General features: G+C 42.8%; 1 protein-coding gene across 3 annotated transcripts; it reads left to right on the top strand.

Moving 5' to 3' along the window:
• Positions 1–1842: 1842 nt before the first annotated feature.
• On the top strand, positions 1843–10418 carry rgmb (repulsive guidance molecule BMP co-receptor b). 3 transcript variants are annotated; one of them, XM_033017360.1, is made up of 4 exons: positions 1843–2351; positions 3320–3492; positions 4490–5016; positions 7672–10418. In XM_033017360.1, the coding sequence occupies exons 1-4, from the start codon at positions 2122–2124 to the stop codon at positions 8335–8337; spliced, it is 1596 nt and encodes a 531-aa protein (XP_032873251.1). In that variant the 5' UTR covers positions 1843–2121; the 3' UTR covers positions 8338–10418. The 3 variants fall into 3 exon arrangements, with proteins under 3 accessions (XP_032873251.1, XP_032873252.1, XP_032873253.1); XM_033017361.1 differs by lacking the exon at positions 1843–2351 and adding an exon at positions 2367–2563; XM_033017362.1 differs by lacking the exon at positions 1843–2351 and adding an exon at positions 2763–3124.
• The last annotated feature ends 16188 nt before the right edge of the window (positions 10419–26606 follow it).

The following is a 26606-nucleotide window of genomic DNA, read 5'->3' on the forward strand; positions in this document are numbered from 1 at the left end:
GCTCTTGATTTTAATTATTAAGACATAGTGCAAGTTCTGGGAGAAAAGACGTGAAAGTATAACAGAAAAAAATGCATTTCTACCTTTGAGAAATCGGGTATTACAGCTTTCTACGATTTTTTTTAGCAGAAATAACCAATTGCACATATTCAAGGCACTATGAATTTCTCCCCTAAAATTTATTGAGAGTAAAATATGAAGTGGTGCAATTCTTCTAAAGAAGAGGAATTTATCGAGAGAAAAATGCCGTGGAGTGAGTGGGAAGGAAGGACCTTTGTTACAATCACTCTTTAAGTGACAGCTTATAACTGCAAATGATTCTTTCCAGATGCAAGCAACAGTGCTTGATGAGGAGGAGCTCAATTCTAGTACTGACACTTAGACTTCCTTAGAACTGTGACTTTCATCAGACATGGTAAATTTATCATCATGGAAAAAAAACTGTGTGTAAAGGTCTTCTACTTCTTTTCCTTGTGTGTGCATTTTTCTAATCGTGAGAGAGCTGATGAAAGAATGGAATCGTTTTCAGCACGCTGCAGTTCCGCTATCGAGACCAGAAAAGCTTCAGTTGAGAAGAAAGGCACCAAGGAGGAGAAAAAATGTAAATAAAATCAAAGACCATTGTGATTATCAATTGCCTTTTTGATGCTTCCATCTTCTGGCCAGAACGAATCAATCAAAGCTCTCATTCATGGCTGCAAAAATTCCAAGCAATTAGGTAGGGCAATTTTCACCTAATTGTAAAGGGATTCAGTTCCCTGACTCTAAAATTTGCTACTAATACTAACAATCCCAGCTGATCATGTGGAGGTGCTGTTATAACATCGTGAACATGGTACATTACTGGAAGAAAGTAGAGGAACATTTACTCTGCACATATCGAACTTATCCCAATAGTGCAACAGATGTAAACATATTTCTTGCACCTCTGTCACCTTTCCTCCTCAATTATTACAAAATGTATACCCTCCACAACCAGTTATATGAAAAAATGAGTGCCTTTTCATGGCTTTCAGAAAACTGTCAAAGCATTGTACAATAAATTACTTTCAAGTGCAGGGATCATTATGTAGTCACATCTGGCAGCCATTTTGCACACTCAATAAGATCCTACAAAGAGCCAGAAGATGAATGAATAGTAGATCTGTGTTTGCTGGTGTTAGTTGTGGGATGAAGGTTGCAGGAAATAAACAAGGGAACTAATTCTCTTTGGCTATGCCAAACATATCTCAGCTATTGGAATAAGCAGATGAGGCTTTGATTCATCATCCAATTTAAAAAGGACGTCACGCCTGGAATAAAGAAGGCCGCACCATTGTTGCAGCCTTATTATGTGTTGAAATACCTATCTGAAACCAGAATCCCAATCCGCCATCAACAGATCATGAAAACTCTGGAATACCATTGTATCTTGTAAAATTAATGGTGGTTCCATTTGCCTCAAGCATATAATCATCTGGTCAGTAATATTTTAGACACTTGTTGCAAGTTGGGAATTTTCACAAGCTTCAGGAATCCAGGGACCCTAGAATTATGTATTAGAAATTAACGAAAACACACTATTGTTCTAAAATAACTGTTGTATGCTGAAACATTCTGGAGCCATTATACTATTATTTAATATAAAATGCAGGGTGTCAGTTCAGAGCCAGGGAACCGTGATTGCAAATCCATAAATTCCTACAAACAAAAGTGTTATGTTTGGCGTGGAAACCTGGTAGAGATCAGACACTTTTTGTGCTGTGGGAGTGGGCGGGGGAGGTCGATGGAGATCTGACCTCAACACCCCGAACAAAGAGTCGTGAGGACGTTAAGGAAGGATGTTCGAGTCTCGGCCTCGGCTATATGGGTCTTCAGACAAACAAAAATCGAAGTGATTTAGAATGCTCTAAGTTTATTTACATACATCCAGATAGCATGTAATTTATCAGGTTTTGAGAGGAGTCTTAGTTGTCAATAAATCATAATTCACTGGCCAGTTTATTTATCGATATTTTACGCTGCAGATATGCCTGAAAGTAAATAATATTTAACAAATGTCACATTTCTATGAAAATAAATGATTTTTGAGGCTGTCAGCGAGCCGTGGCTTTAATTATTGAAGGGAGCCGGCGCTGGTGCATGGTGCTCCCGCTGCGCCCCCTGTGGGTGCTGCCGTCAAACAAAGCGCTGCTGGTCGCTCCACTCACTCTCAGCCCATTACTCAAGCGTGGTTTGCACAAGCGTGAAGCATTTTGCAGCCAAATTTACTTTAGCAAGCAATTTGCACCAAATTACAGCGGCACAAAGAACGCGGGGGGGGTTTGGTGCAGAGGAGAGAGAGTGATCTCCCGAGAAACGCTTGTCACTCGGTCGGTGCATGGTCCGGGCAGGCGGAACCAAGTATGAGCTTGGGTTACTTAGTGTCGGGGTTTGCCTCCCGACCATGTGCAGTCTGAGCGAGCACTGATGGTCGACATGGTGGTTCCCAGCCGTAACATGAACTACACACCGCCGGATGTCAGAAAACTGCGGCTAAGGTTTAACGCTCTCCAGCTGAAAACAAGTGAACAGGTTTTACATTGTAAGCCTCTTGTTCTCGGGGTCAGATTGGTCTTACACACTGCCTATCGTCGACTCTCTCCGGTCAACCCCAATCCCAGTGGGGATTCTGCAGGAGCTACGAACTGTTGGCTAAGCGGATATTTATCAAATTAATGCATTATTCAGTTTTAATCTTTTTTTAGTTCATCGTGCAATTTTTTTTTGCCTGGTGTTACTGATGTCTCGCTTCTCTTCAATGTTTAACGTTAACATTGTTTGCTGTTAAATGCTGCTCTTCCGTTTCATTTTCTGTGTATTGTCCACATTTCATGTTCTCCTCCGGCTATTGCCCTTCTACCCTGTTTTGCATTCTTTCCCTTGCTCGTTTCCCCCCCTCCCTCCTCCCTCCCAGAGGCTGTTGAAGCTGTGACTCAACTCGCTGCTGCGATGAAGTCATGCTCTTCGGCGCAGCCTAACCTGTCAGCGGAAACTGGGGATCGCTGGCCCGGGAGAGGGGCGGTGACTGACGGCGGGGACTCGCCAATAACTGGGACACGACTGGTCTTGTGCGATGTTATTGAGCCAGTAGGCAGTGGAGTGGGTGGGAGTTCCGCACAGGGCGGTGGGGTTAGGTTGAGTGGTGTGGGAGTGCTGGCTGGCGTGTGTTTGATCTGATGGGATAGCTGAGATTGATAGCGTTCGGGCATACTCGGTATTCCACTCTCTGCTGCATCCTAGAAAGATCTTGTGTCCTCGGCTCTTTTTTTCTTCCTTCATGCATCTTTCGCACTCACAGGTCGAGGAGAGGTTCCTGCAACTGCTACCCCTTCTTGGTGGAGTATTTGAGAAACTCATTGCAACCTGAATGGACGGGCATGGGGGAAACAGGCTTTTACTACCCTGGGGCTGAGCGCCCGACCACAGCCTTCACCTTCTTGCTGCTTTTCATTTCGACGTTTGCCAATACAGGTAACCCTTTCCTCAGCACCATTTGCAATGTTAGCGTTCGGTGCTGTGTGTGTGTGTGTGTGAGAAGACGGCACGGCACCACTAGCTCATCACAGCTTTTATTTTTTATATTTAATTCAAGCAAATTTGCAAAGTAAATTCTCTCGATCCCAGCCTCCAACTCCTTCGATTTTGGAAACTTTTCTGAATGCAAACCAGTTAAACCATTTTAGAGCTGGCTTTTTTTGTGTGCAACTAACCGTCTTTAGTAGTATGTAAACATTCCAAATTAAAGTTTTAAAAAATAACACGTCGGAAGAACTCAGTTAGAAGTGATCTTTTTTTTCTTGGAGGTTGATAACAGCGTGCAGACAGACCTTTTTTTTTACACGTCGAAGACCTCTTGTTCTTTGATTGTGTTTACTTGAAGTCCACAAATTAGCTCAAGTTACTAGCGGCGTGCAATGACTGGATGGACTTTTTTCCCCTCTCGGCACTCCTTTATTTTTTTCTGTCTATTCTTCTGCATATCCCAAAAGCATGTTTTTGAATGTTAAATAATGTTATTGCCTACACCTTAACTGCATGCTATAAATCGATTTTGTTTTTAACCCCCTTCATTGCAAATCAGTATCTGGCATTTTCGCCGTGATTTGCATCCATCCACATCTCATGACGCAAGGCTCGGTTTTCTTTCGCATGTCTTGTAACATTTTAACTGCGAGTTGAACATTACCCTGCAAATGCCAAACGCATTAAATTTAACCACCTCGTACTTAAGGACTTTATATGGCAATAATTTGACATCTTAAAGTTTCACTTCTTTTCAGCAAATGCAAAATCTCAGTCTTAAATCGTGAGGTTTAAAATAATCCCGCCCAACTTTTTAGCGAAAATTAACTTGTTAAGGAATGCAGTTGTTTTCTGGTCATGGTTTGCACGGTTTAACGTTGATGCACTAGTTTGTTTACATGCGTTATTGTGCCAAGGTTTATATTGCTCCTTTATTATTTTCCAGGGCACTGCCAGCAGCAGTATCAGTGCAGGATCCAGAAGTGCACGACTGACTTTGTGGCTCTCACGTCGCATCTGAACGCCGCTCTTAATGCTTTCGCTTCCGAGTTCTGCATCGCCCTGCGGGCTTATGCCCTGTGCACGGGGCGGACGGCCAAAGCCTGCAGAGGCAACCTGGCCTTCCACTCGGCAATGCTGGGCATCAGCGACCTGATGAGCCAGAGGAACTGTTCCCGCGAAGGGCCCACGTCGATCGCAGCCCAGGACCTGGTGCCCATCAATCACAACATGGGCTTCTGCGACTACGACAACCGGGGCCACCGCGCTGCAGCGGGCATCGAGCTCCAGGCTGCCCGCCGCCGCTACGTCTTCTGCGGCTTGTTTGGCGACCCGCATCTCAGGACTTTCAGGGATCACTTTCAGACTTGCAAAGTGGAAGGAGCCTGGCCCCTGATTGACAACGACTACTTGTCAGTGCAAGTAACCAATGTCCCTGTTGTGCAGGGATCCAGCGCTACAGCCACCAATAAGGTAGACACCACTCAACCCAATCGGCCAGGCTTGACCGTGCTTTTCAGAATATCATGGGGAGGGAGATATATAGACTTTGGGGAAATCCCTGCTTTAAAGTGGATAGTTTAAGCAGGAATAGTAGCAGCGGATTTGTGTAAAGATATCCCGCCCTGGGCTTGATTCTTACCTATTCCTTATAATGCATCAGAACTCCTCCATTCAAATCAGACTCACGATTCGCGTAGCTTTTCCTATCTGACGACAGTGAAGTGAGAATTTGAAAGAACCTGGCTTCAACTCTAATAGAATCTATTAATTCTGTAACCAGCGAATTGCATTATAGTTCCCCAGGTGCTGTTTTGTTCTCAATATCATTCCTTTGCCCTGATCCCGAAGGACAAAAACATAAATGACAGCTCCAGTGAAATCACTAATCCAGTATAAATGAACATACATTAGTTGTGGGTCTTCCAAATCTAAGGAATACCCATGATTTCAGTATTTGGAATAAAAATCCTGATTATAATAGGTACCTTGCGAGGCTTCTTGCAATGTGGAAATGCAAAGTTGTACCTGTGGCGTATGAATTGTGGATCATCAGATCCTTTCTTGTAATACAATCTGTAGATCTGTTAAGATGCTAACAAGATCTAGCTCTGCTTACATTTGGTCTTATGTGCTGTGTGTCCAAAAAGGCATTTTTATGAACTTCCAAATAAATATTTGAGAGTTTATTTACGCTGAATATATATCCCAAACCCTACTTCATAAATTCTTCACTTTTGTTGGTATTGCATTGTGTATTCTCTTTTGATCTGAGGAAATGTCAGTTGAAAGAGTTTATGCTGACCAGTTTGCTAATGAGTACGCTGCATAATCAAGGAAATGCATGTAATCCCATTTATGCTTGTCGTCACATTTTCAGGAAACATCCAATCTTTTTTTACTAATGAGTGATGCATATTAGGTCACTCTGCATATGATGAGCCATGCTTTAATGCTGTAATTAAGATTTGTTTTCCTTTAAGAAAAATTGTGCAACAGGACAGTACATGTTTAGAACTCAAGACACGTGCATTTAAATCAATTGTTAATTGAACTCGACTGCATTTTAAATTTCCTTTGCAATATTTCAAATGCATCTAATTGAATGTTGCCCCGCGAAGACATTCATAATGTGCATCATTTTCAATAAACTAACAAAGGTCACAGTATCCCAATAATTTAATGGTTACGTGTAGAGCAGAATTCTGATTACAAAACTGCAAATTTAATTTAAACTGCTAAAGGAAATTGGTGATTTACCACATATCACGTTTGAATGATAGATTTACTGGTCAGCATTTGATCTGTATGTATTGCCTCTCAAGTACAGGTTTCTCTCGATTTTGTGGATGGCCGTGGAAACCTTTCTTGGTTATCTCATACAGTTTGAAATTAGGCCCACACCTTGTTCACAGTGACCATCAAGCAGCTTCCTTCCAATACTAGATTGCCACTAGTTTGTCAGATACGTCATATTGAGGCTGAATCGACACAGGATGTCAATCTCATGTTCACACAGCATGTTGCATGTTGTAAGTTTTCACAGCAATTAGAAGGAACATCGAAGAGAGTCTGTCAGACAAGCACTTTAATAGTGTGTACTGCAATAATTTTAATACAAATGCACAGAATCATCCAACCACAACCAGATAACTACTATCTACCTCTTTGGTGATCCTCTGACTATCCTTGATCGGAATTTGCTAATTTTACCTTGCACTAAACATTATTCCCTTATCATGTATTTATACGCTGTAAATGGGTCGATTATAATTATATATTATAACCATATAACAATTACAGCACGGAAAACATGCCATCTCGGCCCTTCTAGTCCGTGCCGAGCACTTATTCTCACCTAGTCCCATCTACCTACACTCAGACCATAACACTCCATTCCTTTCCCGTCCATATACCTATCCAATTTATTTTTAAATGATAAAATCGAACCTGCCTTCACCACTTCCACTGGAAGCTCATTCCGCACAGCTACCACTCTGAGTAAAGAAGTTCCCCCTCATGTTACCCCTAATCTTCTGTCCCTTAATTCTCAAATCATGTCCTCTTGTTTGAATCTTCCCTACTCTCAATGGAAAAAGCTTATCCACGTCAACTCTGTCTATCCCTCTCATCATTTTAAAGACCTCTATCAAGTCCCCCCTTAACCTTCTGCGCTCCAAAGAATAAAGACCTAACTTGTTCAACCTTTCTCTGTAACTTAGTTGCTGAAACCCAGGCAACATTCTAGTAAATCTCTGTACTCTCTCTATTTTGTTGACATCTTTCCTATAATTTGGCGACCAAAATTGTACACCATACTCCAGAATTGGCCTCACCAATGCCTTGTACAATTTTAACATTACATATTGTCTTTCTGCTGACTGGATAGCACGCAACAAAATCTTTTCACTGCACACGTGACAATAAACGGAACTAAGTTTTGGAACTTCCTCGTATCTACATTGCTTATATATAAGAACATGAAGTACAGTCCAACCTTTTTCATTACATTACTTAATATCGCTGGTATATGATAAGATTACTTTTGTGATGTTCATTTAAATGTTTAGTTCATCTCTGTGTTGTCCATTAATATACACTAAGTATGCATGGTTTCATTTCTTTCAGATAACCATTATATTCAAAACCTATCATGACTGTACAGATCAAAAGGTTTACCAGGCAATGACAGATGATCTCCCCGCAGCGTTCATAGACGGTACAACAGTGGGGAATGGTTGGATGAAGACTCTGTGGATAGTAGAGAAAGCCAATGGGAAACATGTGGAGGTGCACGCAAAATATATAGGAATGACTGTCATTGTGCGGCAAGTGGGGCGTTACTTAACATTTGCATTGAGGATGCCTGAGGAATTGGCACTGAATGAAAATGACAGCCAGGGACTACAGCTTTGTGCTCGTGGCTGCCCGATGAATGAACGCATTGATGAAGGTGGTCATCTCCCTCTTCTGGCCAATAGTCAAAACCATCCACTTCTTCCCCAGGTCCAACCAAAAGGTGCTTACACATTGGAACGTGCAACGGCTAAATGCCATGAAAAAATCCAAGTAAAGGATGTCTATTTTCATTCCTGTGTTTTTGACCTTCTGACAACAGGTGATGTAAACTTTACAACAGCAGCTTACAGTGCCCTCCAAGACTTGGAGGCACTGCACCCGAAGAGAGAGCTGTGGCATATTTTCCCCAGGGGCAGCAGTGTTGCCCAGAACAACAATGTATTATTTAACATTTATGTTGGACTGGTTTCTTTTGTTGTGATTGTGTTTTTGTAGTTTTTTTTTAGTTTATAAAAATATTAAATATATATTGTTATAATATATTCAGAAAAGTATATATGTATATACAGTATATATGATGGGATGGCAATCCCAAGCAAACATAAGATTGTACATATTGTGTAATTTGAATTTATTTGTAGTATGTACTTTTTGTTGAAAGTTATTTTGCAAGTTTGTGAGTTGATATCCCTACTGAAGGGTCTGTTGTTACAAAGGGCACTTTATGTTTTGACCAATGCTTAAAATGGCTACCGGTAAATGTGTTCAGAGTTACATGGCTGTCTCTCAAATCAGAAAGTTTGATATTCAGCATCAGAAGGATTACTAGTTGTGCTTTTTGGTTTCAAAATGGATAACTGTTGTATACGCGGTGATTGTCTAAATATGTAAATAGTTAACTTATTTATAAACAAAATGTCCTGCTAGAAGAACATAGAGCAGATTCTGTGCTATTTCTTATGTTCACTCTGCTGTGTTAGTGATGCCACCTAGTGGATTGCACTCGAGTTACTTCAGTGTTCAGGTGACCAGTGATACTAAACCTAATTTGTGAACTATAAAAAAGGTCTTAAATGCTTTTTATATTGTGATGTGTTAGATATCCCTCCCAACCACTGCCCCACCACCCAGAATAATACAAAACCAGTATTGAATTGAAATTCAAAATGAAAATCTGTCATGGATCTTTTATTCCAAACTAGTCTATGTTTCCTTAGGTATTTCCACGAACGATATTTTCAAATTTCAGCTGCTTCACAGCAATGGACGCATCCAGTTGTGATAAATCATTACACTTGTTTGTCTTTTAAGATTGGGCTGATCAAGATGTTGTTTCCAGGCTTTACACAGTCTGCGCTTAACTGTTTAGAGAATCATGAGCAGTATGTGGTAGACTTCCTAGTGTCTCATTCTTCACTGATACTTTGATTGTCTGATACTGTAGATGCATTATTCACCAATATGCTTCAATTTTTGCAGCATTTTCACCTGATTCATTATTGCATTGTTAGCAAACAGCGCAATCAAATTATGTTAGATTACCCTGTTGGTTTGTGGGATTCACGAGCCAATTCATTTGGGAATGGGATCTTGCCAAGTGAAAAGCAACCACTTACAAATTGGCATCATCAAAATTTTATAAACGGCAAACTAATTTTCTTGCATATGTCTATGCATGGTTTAATAAAGCTTTTACTGAGATGGAGCCAATTAAAATAGACAATAGTCAATAGGTGCAGGAGTAGGCCATTTGGCCCTTCGAGCCAGCACCGCCATTCAATGTGATCATGGCTGATCATCCCCAATCAGTACCCCGTTCCTGCCTTCTCCCCATATCCCCTGACTCCGCTATTTTTAAGAGCCCTATCTAGCTCTCTCTTGAAAGCATCCAGAGAACCTGCCTCCACCGCCCTCTGAGGCAGAGAATTCCACAGACTGGTACTAAATACATTAATGGCTGCTGAATTTTCCAGTGTGCACACTCCAACCACCAGGATTTGCCAACCCTTGGCATCTGAAATGCAAAACGGATCCTCATGATGATGAAGGAATCTCCTTGTCTTACTTTAGGAAAGTCCAGCCAAATTATTTTAAAGAGGTTCTCATACACGGTGTTTGATTAGTTCCTTTCAAATCGAGACCAATAAACACTTGAGCAATGACCACACCATAAATATATGCTTGCAGGGCAAAGGTATTGATGGGGTTTATACAAGTTAGAAATTAATTGTGTTTGTTTTGTGTAGCTGCTAACTGGCCTGCCGGAAACTGCACTATTACTGAGCATATTTATCACATCAAAAAGATGTATTTTCTCTTCAGAACAATATATAGAAATATAGACCAGATGTTGGGTCATTCTTGAGCCCCTTTTTTTGTGGTAAAAAGCTGGTGATGCCAGTAAGGTTAGACCAGTTTCACAAAGTATCTTATGTACCACCTGCTTTTGTACTTGGCTTCCATTCCTTTTTCATCAAACTGCAAAGTGGAAAACCTGCAAGTTTGTGTATTTAAAGTTGATATTGAAATCAAACATGCTGATAAACATGCATTAAAATTATGTTAGGAAGTACAAATCTAGTGTCTATTTCTTGTATTAAATTGATGTTACATGTTTTATATATGTGGAGGAAATAGAATTGACCTGATTTGTTATTAAAAAAACTGGGTATTTGCTAATGCTCACAATTGTTTACAGACAACGTCATTGCTGGGATGAGCAGTTCAGCTGCTCTTTTACTGGCTTCACTCATTGAAGCAACAAGTCCAATTTGAAGAAGGGTCCCAACCCAAAACGTCACCAATCCATGTATTCCAGCGATGCTGCCTGACCCGCAGAATTACTCCAGCACTCAGTGTCTTTATTCAATATTTTGCAGAGTGGGTTGTATAAATGTTTCTGCTGTTTATTACCAAGGTAATGAAATCCATGTAAAAGGTTTTTTTAATTCAGGGGAATGTTTCATGCCTTTTCATGAAGACTAAAATAAACCAGCAACATTGGTTTGATTAGATTAAGCCTAATAAGTTCACTGCTGACTATAGGGATGATTTAAGCAGCCTATAGGGGAAGTAAAATTGGATGAATTGTGGATACATAAGCTAGCAAACCTCTATTTCCTTATGCTTCCGACCACTGAGGGATAGCCCTCATTGCATACAGCACTGAAATATTTCCCAGGGAGATTCAAGCTAATAAATAAGGATTTTCAATTCCTATTCATAACTGACGGAGCAGCCTGGTAATAAAGGCCAAGCAGGATTTCAGCAGGAGAATAGATCAATATCATATTGAGTCATATTTCCATCTGATCAGCAAGCTTTTAGCCTTTCCTGTTTCCTGTCAGTAAACGGAAGAAAGATCAAAATCTGAATCCAAAATGAGGGAAATGTAATTGTGTAAAAGTAAATTGAAATACTGCAATTTTTTTTTCCTTTTGGGATGGACTCACAGCTTTCACAGAATTCTTGGAATCTAGTTACTGCTATGATTTTAATATTGCTAATCTGATTTTTTTTTTTAGATATTTTGCATGAATTATTTATCTACTCCAGTCAAGTCAAGCCACCTCGAGGAAGGTTGCCTTGGGCTTATATATTCCTCTCTGTTTAAAATTACCTGATGCTACAACAGAAATCATGGGAACAATGAAAATAATGAAGTGCCTAATTTCATGATGTAATCATGCAATATATGCTTGGCTTTTGTGATAAACAAATTGTTCATGATCTATTTCAGGTAATCTGAAATAGTGTGTGACCTCTGGATGCCGTGGTGACTTAGAACAGGGTCTGTGGTTAAGGGACTATATTCATGCTGTTGGAAATGCTTACGTCTGCACATTTGTGTGGTTTGGAAATGCAAGATGCTGACATTGGATATAAAACAAAAGGGAAGTTCTATTAAACCAGCACATTCAAGGTGAATGTAAAGGTTAACCCCCATCCCCCAAAAAACGGTGCACTAGTGGGGTTTCATTTTTATTAACATTTTCAGCCTAAATATATTTGATTATTGTGCTTAGATTATATTTATTACCAGAACATACAGTAGCTGCCATGTTTTCTAGGCTTGATTAAATAAAAGTAAATTTCTCCCTTAAATCTGAACAAAATAAAAACGTGAAATTATCCAACATCTTCGATGCAACACAAAATTGACTTTTGGCTATGAAAATCACACCATTGAAAATGATCACACACCAGGGGGCATAACAAAGTGCAGAGGCTCCCAGATTAGAAATAGCATGACAAACAAAAATCCAGCATGTTTCCTCATACAGCATTGTAAAACATTTGTCCAGCTGCTAATAATAATGTTCTATAATATTCATCAATGTCAGGATACAGTATATATTTTATTGGTTTATTTACAGCTAGTGTCAGTGATTATTCAATGAATTACAGTGAGTGTATGCAGAGCATTATGATGTGGGTAACTTAGAAAAGTAAAAAAATGCAACACCTGTCCCTTCACCTCCCACCGCAAGAAATGCAACACCTGTCCCTTCACCTCCCCCCTCGACTCCATTCAAGGTCCCAAGCAGTCGTTCCAGGTGCGACAAAGGTTCACCTGTATCTCCTCCAACCTCATCTACTGCATCCGCTGCTCTAGATGTCAGCTAATTTACATCGGTGAGACCAAGCGTAGGTTGGGCGACCGTTTCGCCGAACACCTCCGCTCAGTCCGCAATAACCTACCTGACCTCCCGGTGGCTCAGCACTTCAACTCCCCCTCCCATTCCCAATCCGACCTCTCTGTCCTGGGTCTCCTCCATTGCCAGAGTGAGCAACAGCGGAAATTGGAGGAACAGCACCTCATATTCCGTCTGGGGTCCTTGCGCCCTTATGGCATCAACATTGAATTCCCCCAATTTGGCTAGCCTGTGCTGTCCCCTCCCCTTCCTTCACCCTCTAGCTGTCTCCTCCCACCCTCCCATCCGCCCGCCCTCGGGCTCCTCCTCCTCCTCCCTTTTTCCTTCTTTCTTTCCCCACCCCCCATCAGTCTGAAGAAGGGTTTCGGCCCGAAACGTCGCCTATTTCCTTCGCTCCATAGATGCTGCTGCACCCACTGAGTTCCTCCAGCAATTTTGTGTACCTTAGAAAAGTATAGGGTGGTTTATGGAGAAATTTGCTTACAAACCGTTTTCAGGACCAGAAACCTTATGTATTCAGGGACTCCCCATTTATGAATATCATAATCCAAATATTTGCAAAAGGAAATAATTGATTCCATTTCTTCCAGCCCTTTTGTTTCCCTACTTAAAGGGAATATATCTGGAATCTTATGTGATTTAATGTAATTTTTTTCAGTATGAAGTAAGTACTGGTATTGTAATAGGGGGACCAATATCCTGGCGGGGAGATTTGCAAAGGCTACTGCGGAGTCTTTAGAAACATAGAAACATAGAAATTAGGTGCAGGAGTAGGCCATTCGGCCCTTCGAGCCTGCACCGCCATTCAATATGATCATGGCTGATCATCCAACTCAGTATCCCGTACCTGCCTTCTCTCCATACCCTCTGATCCCCTTAGCCACAAGGGCCACATCTAACTCCCTCTTAAATATAGCCAATGAACTGGCCTCGACTACCCTCTGTGGCAGGGAGTTCCAGAGATTCACCACTCTCTGTGTGAAAAAAGTTCTCATCTCGGTTTTAAAGGATTTCCCCCTTATCCTTAAGCTGTGACCCCTTGTCCTGGACTTCCCCAACATCGGGAGCAATCTTCCTGCATCTAGCCTGTCCAACCCCTTAAGAATTTTGTAAGTTTCTATAAGATCCCCTCTCAATCTCCTAAATTCTAGAGAGTATAAACCAAGTCTATCCAGTCTTTCTTCATAAGACAGTCCTGACATCCCAGGAATCAGTCTGGTGAACCTTCTCTGCACTCCCTCTATGGCAATAATGTCCTTCCTCAGATTTGGAGACCAAAACTGTACGCAATACTCCAGGTGTGGTCTCACCAAGACCCTGTACAACTGCAGTAGAACCTCCCTCCTCCTATACTCAAATCCTTTTGCTATGAAAGCTAACATACCATTCGCTTTCTTCACTGCCTGCTGCACCTGCATGCCCACTTTCAATGACTGGTGTACCATGACACCCAGGTCTCGCTGCACCTCCCCTTTTCCTAGTCGGCCACTTTAAACTAGAACGGTTGGGGGGAGGGACTCAAATAGAGAAAGCTAATAGACAGCGTGTGAGGCAGGAGGCAGAGGAGGGAAGCACTCAGACCCAACATGTAGGGGGGGAAAGAAGTAAAAAATAATAAATGGAATAAGAGGGTTGTTAAATGTGTGAGCAGAGAGACAGATGGGTGTAAAATGAGGGTAGAAGCAATAGGTAGCAAGGTGAAAAGTAAAAGTGGCAGCCAGACAAATCCAGGGCAAAAATCAAAAAGGGCAACTTTTCAACATAATTGTATAAGGGGTAAGAGCGTTGTAAAAATAAGCCTGAAGGCTTTGTGTCTCAATGCAAGGAGCAATCGTAATAAGGTGGATGAGTTGAATGTGCAGATAGCTATTAATGACTATGATATAGTTGGGATCACGGAGACATGGCTCCAGGGTGACCAAGGCTGGGAACTCAACATTCAGGGATATTCAATATTCAGGAGGGATAGACAGAAAGGAAAAGGAGGTGGGGTAGCGTTGCTGGTTAGAGAGGAGATTAACGCAATGGAAAGGAAGGACATTAGCTTGGAGGATGTGGAATCGATATGGGTAGAGCTGCGAAACACTGAGGGGCAGAAAACACTAGTGGGTGTTGTGTACAGGCCACCTAACAGTAGTAGTGGAGTTGGGGATGGCATCAAACAGGAAATTAGAAATGCGTGCAACAACGGTAAAACAGTTATAATGGGTGACTTAAATCTACATATAGATTGGGTGAATCAAATTGGCAGGGGTGCTGAGGAAGAGGATTTCTTGTAATGTATGTGGGATAGTTTTCTAAACCAACATGTAGAGGAACCAACGAGAGAGCAGGCTATTCTAGACTGGGTATTGAGTAATGGGGAAGGGTTAGTTAGCAGTCTTGTTGTGCGTGGCCCCTTGGGCAAGAGTGACCATAATATGAGTTCTTCATTAGGATGGAGAGTGACATTGTTAATTCAGAAACAAGGGTCCTGAACTTAAAGAAAGGTAACTTTGAGGGTATGAGATGTGAATTGGCCAAGATAGACTGGCAATTGATTCTTAAAGGGTTGACTGCGGATATGCAATGGAAGGCATTTAAAGACTGCATGGATGACCTACAACAATTCATCCCAGTTTGGCAAAATAATAAATCGGAAGGTGGTGCATCCGTGGATAACAAGGGAAATCAGGGATAGTATCAAAACAAAAGATGGAGCGTACAAATTAGCCAGAAAAAGCAACCTACCAGAGGACTGGGAGAAATTCAGTCCAGCAGAGGAGGACAAAGGGCTTAATTAGGAAAGGGAAAATAGATTATGAAAGAAAACTGGCAGGGAACATAAAAACTGACTGCAAAAGTTTTTATAGATAAGTAAAGAGAAAGAGATTAGTTAAAACAAATGTAGGTCCCTTGCAGTCAGAGACAAGTGAATTGATCATGGGGAACAAGGACATGGCAGACCAATTGAATAACTACTTTGGTTCCGTCTTCACTAAGGAAGACATAAATAATCTGCCGGAAATAGCAGGGGACCGCGGGTCAAATGAGATGGAGGAACTGAGTGAAATTCAGGTTAGCCGGGAAGTGGTGTTAGGTAAATTGAATGGATTAAAGGCCGATAAATCCCCAGGGCTGGATAGGCTGCATCCCAGAGTACTTAAGGAAGTAGCCCCAGAAATAGTGGATGCATTAGTGATAATTTTTCAAAACTCTTTAGATTCTGGAGTAGTTCCTGAGGATTGAGGATTAGCTAATGTAACCCCACTTTTTAAAAAGGGATGGAGAGAGAAAACATGGAATTACAGACCAGTTAGTCTAACATCAGTAGTGGGGAAACTGCTAGAGTCAGTTATTAAAGATGGGATAGCAGCACATTTGGAAAGTGGTGAAATCATTGGACAAATTCAGCATGGATTTACGAAAGGTAAATCATGACTGACGAATCTTATAGAATTTTTCGAGGATGTAACTAGGAGAGTGGATACGGGAGAACCAGTGGATGTGGTGTATCTGGACTTCCAGAAGGCTTTCGACAAGGTCCCATATAAGAGATTAGTATACAAACTTAAAGCACACGGTATTGGGGTTCAGTATTGATGTGGATAGAGAACTAGGAAGCAAAGAGTAGGAGTAAACAGGTCCTTTTCAGAATAGAAACATAGAAATATAGAAATTAGGTGCAGGAGCAGGCCATTCGGCCCTTCGAGCCTGCACCGCCATTCAATATGATCATGGCTGATCATCCAACTCAGTATCCCGTACCTGCCTTCTCTCCATACCCTCTGATCCCCTTAGCCACAAGGGCCACATCTAACTCCCTCTTAAATATAGCCAATGAACTGGCCTCGACTACCCTCTGTGGCAGGGAGTTCCAGAGATTCACCACTCTCTGTGTGAAAACGTTTCTTCTCATCTCGGTTTTAAAGGATTTCCCCCTTATCCTTAAGCTGTGACCCCTTGTCCTGGACTTCCCCAACATCGGGAGCAATCTTCCTGCATCTAGCCTGTCCAACCCCTTAAGAATTTTGTAAGTTTCTATAAGATCCCCTCTCAATCTCCTAAATTCTAGAGAGTATAAACCAAGTCTATCCAGTCTTTCTTCATAAGAGAGTCCTGACATCCCAGGAATCAGTCTGGTGAACCTTCTCTGCACTCCCTCTATGGCAATAATGTCCTTCCTCAGATTTGGAGACCAAAACTGTACGCAATACTCCAGGTGTGGTCTCACCAAGACCCTGTACAACTGCAGTAGAACCTCCCTGCTCCTATACTCAAATCCTTTTGCTATGAAAGCTAACATACCATTCGCTTTCTTCACTGCCTGCTGCACCTGCAAGCCCACTTTCAATGACTGGTGTACCATGACACCCAGGTCTCGCTGCATCTCCCCTTTTCCTAGTCGGCCACCATTTAGATAATAGTCTGCTTTCCTGTTTTTGCCACCAAAATGGATAACCTCACATTTATCCACATTATACTGCATCTGCCAAACATTTGCCCACTCACCCAGCCTATCCAAGTCACCTTGCAGTCTCCTAGCATCCTCCTCACAGCTAACACTGCCCCCCAGCTTAGTGTCATCCGCAAACTTGGAGATATTGCCTTCAATTCCCTCATCCAGATCATTAATATATATTGTAAATAGCTGGGGTCCCAGCACTGAGCCTTGCGGTACCCCACTAGTCACTGCCTGCCATTGTGAAAAGGACCCGTTTACTCCTACTCTTTGCTTCCTGTTTGCCAGCCAGTTCTCTATCCACATCAATACTGAACCCCTAATGCCGTGTGCTTTAAGTTTGTAAACTAATCTCTTATGTGGGACCTTGTCGAAAGCCTTCTGGAAGTCCAGATACACCACATCCACTGGTTCTCCCCTATCCACGCTACTAGTTACATCCTCGAAAAATTCTATAAGATTCGTCAGACATGATTTACCTTTTGTAAATCCATGCTGACTTTGTCCAATGATTTCACCACTTTCCAAATGTGCAGCTATCCCATCTTTAATAACTGATTCTAGCAGTTTCCCAACTACCGATGTTAGACTAACTGGTCTGTAATTCCCCGTTTTCTCTCTCCCTCCCTTCTTAAAAAGTGGGGTTACGTTTGCTACCCGCCAATCCTCAGGAACTACTCCAGAATCTAAAGAGTTTTGAAAGATTATTACTAATGCATCCACTATTTCTGGAGCCACTTCCTTAAGTACTCTGGGATGCAGCCTATCTGGCCCTGGGGATTTATCGGCCTTTAATCCATTTAATTTAACCAACACCACTTCCCGGCTAACCTGGATTTCACTCAATTCCTCCAACTCCTTTGACCCGCGGTCCCCTGCTATTTCCGGCAGATTATTTATGTCTTCCTTAGTGAAGACGGAACCAAAGTAGTTATTCAATTGGTCCGCCATATCCTTGTTCCCCAGATCAACTCACCCGTTTCTGACTGCAAGGGACCTACATTTGTTTTAACTAATCTCTTTCTTTTCACATATCTATAAAAACTTTTGCAGTCAGTTTTTATGTTCCCTGCCAGTTTTCTTTCATAATCTATTTTTCCTTTCCTAATTAAGCCCTTTGTCCTCCTCTGCTGGTCTCTGAATTTCTCCCAGTCCTCCGGTATGCTGCTTTTTCTGGCTAATTTGTACGCATCATCCTTCGCTTTGATACTATCCCTGATTTCCCTTGTTATCCACGGATGCACTACCTTCCCTGATTTATTCTTTTGCCAAACTGGGATGAACAATTTTTGTAGTTCATCCATGCAGTCTTTAAATGTCTTCCATTGCATATCCACCGTCAACCCTTTTAGAATTAATTGCCAGTCAATCTTGGCCAATTCACGTCTCATACCCTCAAAGCTACCTTTCTTTAAGTTCAGAACCATTGTTTCTGAATTAACAATGTCACTCTCCATCCTAATGAAGAACTCAACCATATTATGGTCACTCTTGCCCAAGGGGGCACGTACAACAAGACTGCTAACTAACCCTTCCTCATTACTCAATACCCAGTCTAAAATAGCCTGCTCTCTCGTTGGTTCATCTACATGTTGATTTAGATAACTATCCCGCATACATTCCAAAAAATCCTCTTCCTCAGCACCCCTGCCAATTTGATTCACCCAATCTATATGTAGATTGAAGTCACCCATTATAACGGTTTTGCCTTTGTCGCACGCATTTCTAATTTCCTGTTTGATACCATCTCCAACTTCACTACTACTGTTAGGTGGCCTGTACACAACACCCACCAGCGTTTTCTGCCCCATAGTGTTTCGCAGCTCTACCCATACCGATTCCACATCCTGCAAACTAATGTCCTTCCTTTCCATTGCGTTAATCTCCTCTCTAATCAGCAACGCTACCCCACCTCCTTTTCCTTTCTCTCTATCCCTCCTGAATATTGAATATCCCTGGATGTTCAGCTCCCAGCCTTGGTCACCCTGGAGCCATGTCTCCGTGATCCCAACTATATCATAGTCATTAATAGCTATCTGCACATTCAACTCATCCACCTTAATACGAATGCTCCTTGCATTGAGACACAAAGCCTTCAGGCTTTGTTGAAAAGTGGCCCTTTTTGATTTTTGCCCTGGATTTTCCGGCCTGCCACTTTTACTTTTCACCTTGCTACCTATTGCTTCTACCCTCATTTTACACCCCTCTGTCTCTACGCTCACACATTTAAGAAACCCTTTCCCTTTAACTCCATCCTCCACTAGCCCATTCGACACCCCACCCCCCTTATTCAGTTTAAAACCACCCGTGTAGCAGTGGCAAACCTGCCTGCCAGAATGCTGGTCCCACACCTGTTAAGATGCAATCCGTCCCTTTTGTACAGTTCCCCCTTACCCCAAAACAGATCCCAGTGATCTAAGAATCTAAATCCCTGCCCCGTGTACCAGTTCCTCAGCCACACGTTCAGGTCCCGTATCTCCCTGTTCCTGCTCTCGCCAGCACGAGGAACTGGAAGCAAACCGGAGATAACAACCCTGGAGGTCCTGCTTTTCAGCATTTTTCCGAGCTCTCTAAAGTCACGCTGCAGAATATTCATCCCCTTCTTTCCGACATCGTTTGTGCCGACATGCACTACCACTTCCGGATGTTCACCTTCGCCCTTGAGGATTTTCTGCACTCTGTCCGTGACATCCTGGATCCTGGCACCAGGAAGGCAGCACACCATCCTCGCATCCCGTCTGTTGCCGCAGAAACCCCTGTCCGTACCTCTCACAATGGAGTCTCCTACTACAATGGCGTTGCCTGTCTTAGGCCTTTTTGGTTTTGGCTCAACAGCCCTATTCGCATCACAAGCCAGTCCGCCGCCCAGTGTAAACACCTCTTCTGTCCCGACAGCTTCTAAGTGGGTGAACCTGTTCACAAGAGGTACAACACCCGGGGACGTTGGCATTCCATGCTTCCCTCCCGTTCTCACTGTCTCCCACCTTCTCTCTTCCAGTACCTTAGGTGTAACAATCGTACTGTAAGACTTGTCAAGGAACGACTCCGTTTCTTGGACGAACCGGAGGTCATCCACTTGCTTCTCCAGTTCCCCAACACGGCCCTTCAGGAGCTCTACCTGGATGCACTTTTCGCATTTGTAGCAGCCAGAGGCACCAGCGGTGTCCTTGACCTCCCACATACTGCAAGCATCACACTGAATCAGCTTGCCTGACATCTCCTTCTTTCGTCTCTCCCTCTGCAGTGTTTTGCGTAGTCTCCTCTCCTCAGCCTCCTCGCCGAAGACTCTCGAGCCAAAGACTCGCACTTTTCTCACAGGGGCACTATTCTCACAGGGGCACTATTCTCACAGGGGCACTATTCTCACAGGGCCGCTCCCTAAGAGCCTTCTTGCTTATATTGACTGATAAATTGCCTAATTTACCAATTTACAAACCAAATTCCTCAGTTTTCAGCTGTTTTCCCAGCACTGACTCACTTCTCTCCTCCCACTTGGGCTAGAGCCAATCAGTCGTATCTCTTGCTAATCTCCTCCTGCTGCTGCTCCCAAAGCTACAGCAGTTCTGAGTGGCAGAATGGCAGGGAGTGACTAGTGGGGTACCGCAAGGCTCAGTGCTGGGACCCCAGCTATTTACAATATATATTAATGATTTGGACGAGGGAATTGAATGCAACATCTCCCAGTTTGCGGATGACACGAAGCTGGGGGGCAGTGTTAGCTGTGAGGAGGATGCTAAGAGGCAGCAAGGTGACTTGGATAGGCTGGGTGAGTGGGCAAATGCATGGCAGATGCAGTATAATGTGGATAAATGTGAGGTTATCCACTTTGGTGGCAAAAACAGGAAAGTAGACTATTATCTAAATGGTGGCCAATTAGGAAAAGGGGAGATGCAACAAGACCTGGGTGTCATGGTACACCAGTCATTGAAAGTAGGCATGCAGGTGCAGCAGGCAGTGAAAAAAGCGAATGGTATGTTAGCATTCATAGCAAAAGGATTTGAGTATAGGAGCAGGGAGGTTCTACTGCAGTTGTACAGGGTACTGGTGAGACCACACCTGGAGTATTGTGTACAGTTTTGGTCTCCTAATCTGAGGAAAGACATTCTTGCCATAGAGGGAGTACAGAGAAGGTTCACCAGACTGATTCCTGGGATGTCAGGACTTTCATATGAAAAAAGACTGGATAGACTCGGGTTGTACTCGCTAGAATTTAGAAGATTGAGGGGGGATCTTATAGAAACTTACAAAATTCTTAGTGGGTTGGACAGGCTAGATGCAGGAAGATTGTTCCCGATGTTGGGGAAGTCCAGGACAAGGGGTCACAGTTTAAGGATAAAGGGGAAATCCTTTAGGACCAAGATGAGAAAAACATTTTTCACACAGAGAGTGGTGAATCGCTGGAACTCTCTGCCACAGAAGGTAGTTGAGGCCAGTTCATTGGCTATATTTAAGAGGGAGTTAGATGTGGCCCTTGTGGCTAAAGGGATCAGGGGGTATGGAGAGAAGGCAGGTACAGGATACTGAGTTGGATGATCAGCCATGATCATATTGAATGGCGGTGCAGGCTCTAAGGGCCGAATGGCCTACTCCTGTGCCTATTTTCTATATTTCTATGTTTCTATGTTACATTTGTATTTAAGATGTGGACAATAATTAGACAGATTAATTTATTTCAAACATATGACATCATTAGCCGCAAAATAAATGTGAACATTCAAACTTTTAAAACTTAGGAAAACATGCACACCCCAAAATAAATTGTATATCTGAACAGCCCTGAAAGTGATTATGCCCTTGGCTATAATTAGAGAGAATTAGATAAATCCGGTTTCAATAAATTGTATTTCAAGATTTTCACTGGTGTTTTGAGATCACATTCTGCAATTCAGCTGTTTATCCAATGAAATAATGCAACTTGATAGCCTCAATGGAATGGAGTGATACAATGACTTGTTGTGACGAAGTCAATATTCTAGCAGTTAGAAACAATATATAACACAGTGTAATGTTTGCAAATATAGTTTTAGAACATTTCAGATGAATGGTTGTTCACAGCATATTTTTGACGAACGTTTGAAAAGATATCCCACAAATGGAAATTATTATTGCTGGCCCTTTTATGATAGAGTTTTTTGTAGTCAAATTCATAGAGTGCGGAAACAGAACTGAACACAATATTCTAAATGCGGTCTCACCAACGTCTTATACAACTGCAACATGACCACCCAACTTCTATACTCTATACTCTGACTGATGAAGGTTAATGTGCCAAAAGCCTTTTTGACTACATGCGACTTGACCTGGAAGAAATGATGCATTTGCACTCCTAGATCCCTCTGCTTTACAACATTCCTTAGAGTCCTACCATTCACTGTGTAGGTCCAGCCCTTGTTAGACGTCCCAAAATCACCTCACACTTCTCTGTATTAAATTCCTTCAACCATTCCTCAGCCCACCTGGCCAATCGATCCAGATCCTGCTGCAATCTTTCACAACCATCTTCACTATCTGCAAAACCACCCACTTTTGTATCATCAGCAAACTTGCTAATCTTACCGTATATATGTTTTCATCCAAATCATTGCTATAGATGACAAACAGTAATGGGCCCAGCACTGAACCCTGAGGCACACCACTAGTCACAGGCCTCCAGTCCGAGAAGCATCCTTCCACCATCACCTAACGATGTTACAAAACTTACCTTCAGCGGCGCTGCAGTTCTGCCACTGGCCGTGTGCACGGGGGGGGGCGGGATTAAAATCCGTTTTTGTACTGCCTGTCGGAGGCGGATTTCCTCGGACTTCCGTTCCCGACTTTTATTTTAAATCGCGAGACAATTTAATAATTGAATTAAAATAAAAGGCGACTTCTAACGCCTACAACGTGACGGATCGCAAGAACGGGACAAAACAAAGGGTAAGTCATTTATTTTACATATAATCTTGCTTCTTGGGATGGTTTTAATCTCATTTTACGTTGCGAAAATGTTATTTGGGCCCCATACGAACCGGCAGTGTTTTTCCTGCCAATATGGGCTTCAAATTCACCGCAAATGCAACGTTCCAATCGATGGCGTTCCAGAAGCAAGATGATTAAAATGCTCTTTTTTTTGGACAATCATGTCATAAGAGCATCTAAATCGTCTATATTTTGTGTTATTGTCTATCCACAGTCAATATTTTTATACTAAATATCAGTTTTAGTCCCATGTATTGTGTAAAAAAATAATAATTTTGATTATATTGAGTGGATGTTTCTAGCTTAATTTATGGGATAATTAAATTCCTTCCATATGGCATATGTTCATGACAGTGAGATTTAAAAATCATGTTATATCGTGAATTCTTGTGTGAATGGTATTAGTTTGTTATTTGGATACTTAGGCTATTTTTTTAAATTATCCTTTTCTTAAGAAATGGGATCTACAGGACATTCTTAATGGGAAAGTAGTGGGCAGAAAGGCAGGTCATGTGTGGTTTGAAGAGGAAGTTTACAATGCCAAAATTGAAAAGTTGAGGAAAAACAAGGTGTACAGAGTTGCTTATTGGTTACAATCTGAGGAGTATGATGATGCAGGTACACAAAATTGCTGGAGGAACTCAGCGGGTGCAGCAGCATCTATGGAGCGAAGGAAATAGGCGACGTTTCGGGCCGAAACCCTTCTTCAGACTGATGGGGGGTGGGGAAAGAAAGAAGGAAAAAGGGAGGAGGAGGAGCCCGAGGGCGGGCGGATGGGAGGGTGGGAGGAGACAGCTAGAGGGTGAAGGAAGGGGAGGGGACAGCACAGGCTAGCCAAATTGGGGGAATTCAATGTTGATGCCATAAGGGCGCAAGGACCCCAGACGGAATATGAGGTGCTGTTCCTCCAATTTCCGCTGTTGCTCACTCTGGCAATGGAGGAGACCCAGGACAGAGAGGTCGGATTGGGAATGGGAGGGGGAGTTGAAGTGCTGAGCCACCGGGAGGTCAGGTAGGTTAAGGCGGACTGAGCGGAGGTGTTCGGCGAAACGGTCGCCCAACCTACGCTTGGTCTCACCGATGTAAATTAGCTGACATCTAGAGCAGCGGATGCAGTAGATGAGGTTGGAGGAGATACAGGTGAACCTTTGTCGCACCTGGAACGACTGCTTGGGACCTTGAATGGAGTCGAGGGGGGAGGTGAAGGGACAGGTGTTGCATTTCTTGAGTATGATGATGCTACTGATTATGATATGTCAATGTACCAGCTAGTAACTGATCTTCTCCATAAAGACTTGGTCTATTGCTGGAAATTGTAATTTATTTACCTATCTGTTACGGACTTACAGCATATAATACAATAATATGAAAGTTCTGATCTTGAGAATATCACATTTTTGAATTTTCAAGGCGGTCTGGGTGTTTATTACTATTTCCGTCACAACGGTCAATTTTGTAACTAGGTACAATTAGGTAATTTAAGGGCCTGTCCCACGAGCATGCGACCTGCATGCGGCAAACGCGACCAAACCGGAAGCGGGGGCTGCGCGGCGGTCGAGTGGTCCCTGTACAGGGTCGGTCCCACCAGCATGCGCCTGCATGCGGCGAGCACGACTAAACGGAAGTGGGGGCCGCGTGGAGGTCGAGTGAGTGACGTGAAGTTTGAGCGAAGTCCGCGGGAAGTTTGCGCATGATGTACGGCGTCAAGACGCTGCGTATGGCGTCGAGACACTGCGCACGCCCGTCGAGGCGGTGCGTACGGAGTCGAGGCGGCTGCGGGTCGGCAGGCCGTTGCCGCGCGGAATTTTTGAACACGGTCAGTTTTTCGGAGCCCCGCGCGATGTCGGGACCAGCTCCGTACAACTCCATACGGCTCCGGCGATCGAAGTGGGACCGGCCCCGCGAGGCCGTACGGCTCAAGCGACCACGTTAGGTCGCGCTTGCCGCATGGAGTCGCATGCTCGTGGGGCAGGCCCTAACTAATTATATGCTTTAATTTCAGGTCATCCAAGTAAGATGTTTTATAGTTATTTACCATAAGACACACACCCAGGTCTGATCACCCTGCGGTGGGCCTGCCTCGACTGAGGGTGTATTGTGATCAAAGGCCGAAACACCCAGTGACATTGAGGTACACAACTAAAGATGTGTCTGGTTGGTAGCAAAATCACCTAGTGGTCATCCCCAAGAATACCAAATGTCAATTGTAGTGAAAAACCTTAAGGATTGTAACATCCAGTCTTACTAATCAATCAGAATGCTTCAATCTAAAATAACTGAAAATTTCATTCAGTCCTCTTAATTTTTAAGAAAGTTATGGGCTTTTGACTGTCCTTGATCACAGCTTTTGAATTAAGTCAATGGAAAAGCAATAGGGAACAAGATGCTAATTTCCAAATATAAAAATGGCCATAACTTTTTTAATACTGAAGATATGAAAGTGAATTAGGTGTCAAATTAAACTTCTTTTTATGCTTTATCTGATGGGATAAATTGCAGACTCAATTTTTAAAATCTCAAAATGTTGTAACATTGCTACATTACATGATTACAATCGAGCCATTTGCTGTGATAAGGGAATAACGTTTAGTGCGAGGTAAAGCAGCAAAGTCCGATCAAGGTGAGTTCGAGGGTCACCAGAGGTAGATAGTACTGCTCTCTGGTTGTAGTAGGATGATTTAATTGCATGATAACAATTGGGAAGAAACTGTCCCTGAATCTGGAGGCGTGTGTTTGTACATTTCTTTTCCTTTTGCCTGATTGGAGAGGGAGTGGCCAGGGTGTGAATAGTCCTTGATTAAACTGCTGGTCTTGCCGAGGCAGCGTGAGGTTTAAATGGAGTCAATGGGAGGGAGGATGGTTTATGTGATGGTCTATTATATATTACTAAAACTCTCATCTTATTTGTTTCTATGTCTATCTGTCAGTGATGTCCTGAATTATGCCAAAACAGTACACAATAGCACTATAATCTTTGCCCCCATTACTCACCATTGTCCTGTGGTGTGTTGTATCAAGTTTTGTTCAGATTGATGATTTTACAAATTATTCACATTTTAAAATTTACAAAACCCCACCTTGAAAAAGATTTATTTCACCTGCACTGGCAGTTAGCCGTGTATGACGTCACAATGGGATCTCATTTATATAAACTGCCCGACAGCAGTGTTCCACCCCACAATGACATCACAATGGGATCTCATTTACATTTAAAAAATCTGTTTTAAAAAACACAACAGCCTCCACCTCAATGACTTCAAGGGGGGTAGGGAGGGGAGAGGGGTTATGGAGGGAGGGAGGGACTGAGGGTAGGGGAAAGGAGAGGGAGGGAGATGTGAGGGAGGGAAAAGGAGCGGGGAAAGAAGAGGGTGGTGAAGAGGAGGGGGAATAGAGGTGCTGGGGATAGGGGAATGGGGTAGAATGAGGGATGGCGAGGCGCACTTGGAGAGGGTTGCCGTGACACGCGTCACAACGGGGATATCTGGCGTTCCAACGGGATCCCGTCAGCTGCACCTGCGCAGTTGGGGAGTATGGGTGAGTGTGGAATATTGTGTTCGGGGACCAGCCCTCCTGAATGACAGGAACCCAACATTCTGTAGGTCAGGAATTTGAGGATGCAGTTGCAGAGATGAGTGCTGACACTAAGCCCTGTGAGTTTGACGATAAGCTTGGATGGTACAATGGCATTAAAGGCAGAGCTGTAGTTAATG

The sequence above is a fragment of the Amblyraja radiata genome, chromosome 3 (assembly GCF_010909765.2).
Source record: "Amblyraja radiata isolate CabotCenter1 chromosome 3, sAmbRad1.1.pri, whole genome shotgun sequence".
Lineage (NCBI taxonomy): Eukaryota > Metazoa > Chordata > Chondrichthyes > Rajiformes > Rajidae > Amblyraja > Amblyraja radiata.